Source organism: Nicotiana sylvestris, chromosome 7, assembly GCF_000393655.2.
Source record: "Nicotiana sylvestris chromosome 7, ASM39365v2, whole genome shotgun sequence".
In the NCBI taxonomy this organism is placed as follows: domain Eukaryota; kingdom Viridiplantae; phylum Streptophyta; class Magnoliopsida; order Solanales; family Solanaceae; genus Nicotiana; species Nicotiana sylvestris.
In genome coordinates, this window is record NC_091063.1 from 28,938,599 (window position 1) to 28,939,952 (window position 1,354).

General features: G+C 37.9%; 1 protein-coding gene across 1 annotated transcript; it reads left to right on the forward strand.

Annotated features, from left to right (window-relative positions):
- The first annotated feature begins 274 nt into the window (after window positions 1-274).
- On the forward strand, window positions 275-742 carry LOC138872912 (uncharacterized). The gene has a single exon (XM_070151332.1). The coding sequence runs from the start codon at window positions 275-277 to the stop codon at window positions 740-742; it is 468 nt and encodes a 155-aa protein (XP_070007433.1).
- Window positions 743-1,354: the final 612 nt, after the last annotated feature.

Below are 1,354 nucleotides of genomic sequence, written 5' to 3' on the forward strand. Positions count from 1 at the left end.
AACATACACCACACATTTGATATCTCATCTCGACCCGCTCAAGTACATTTTTCAGAAGCCAATGCCTAACGGAAAGCTAGCTAAATGGAAAATTCTCTTCAGTGAATTTGACATTGTGTACATAACACAGAAGGCTATCAAAGGACAAACTTTAGCCGACCACCTCGTTTAGAATCTAGTGGATGGGGATTACGTACCGCTTACCACATATTTCCCCGATAAAGAAGTACTATTTGGCAAGGAGGATATTGCAGAATTATACCCTGTATGGAGAATGTTTTTTGATGGAGCAACAAACTTCAAAGGAGTCAGGATTGGGGCAGTCCTGATTTTGAAACACTATCCAGCATCGGCAAATATAAGATTCTCATGTACTAATAATATGGCAGAACACGAGGCATGCATCCTTGGAATCAAAATGGCAGTCGATATGAACATCAAAGAACTTTTGGTCATAGGAGATTTCGATTTGCTGATACACCAAGTCCAAGGAGAATGGTCAACTAAGAATGTCAAGATACTGTCGTACCTACACTGCTTAAAGCAACTGTGCAAGGAGTTCCCGAAGATAGAGTTCAGGCATGCCCCCAAAATTCAGAATGAGTTTGCAGATGCCCTTACAACCTTATCATCCATGATTCAGCATCTAGATAAGAACTATATCGACTCGGTCGAGATAGAAATCAAGGATCAACATGCTTATTGCTTACATGTGAATGAAGAACCAGATGGTAAACCTTAGTATCACGACATCAAGAAGTTCCTTGCTGATGTTCTAAACATCAATACCACACAAAAGGGGGGAGTGATTTGTGTAGTGACCAATTTTTCGCTTAAAGTGTTTATGGAAGGACATGGTTCTTCAATGTGTTCCAACTACTACTGTTGCGGAATAATAAATATAGAAAGTAAAGAACACAAATATTTTTACATGGAAAACACCCGGCTCAAAAGGTGAAAAAACCACGACCTAATACTCAGTAGGATTTTTCCCAACACTTCACTAAATCACTGAGCCAAAACAGCATTTACAAAACTCTTTGTAAACCTAAGGATTACCTCTAATCCCTTTGTAGCAACCGGCCTCTAACTATTGCAACAACTTCAAGTTAACTCTAACTTTAATACTCAAAGTACCTATTACAGTTACTTCTAGATAAAGTTGAAAAGTACAATATAAAAACACCTACTACAATTGAACTAGAAATAAAGAAAGACACATAAAACTATTTATGGAGATGGTTCTTCAATCTGGTTCATGTAGCTTCAGGTTTGCACACTTGAATCACACACGAACTGCTTGTAAAAAGTGTTGTTATTTTGCTTCCAATTCACGTTTAACTTCTGCGTTTTT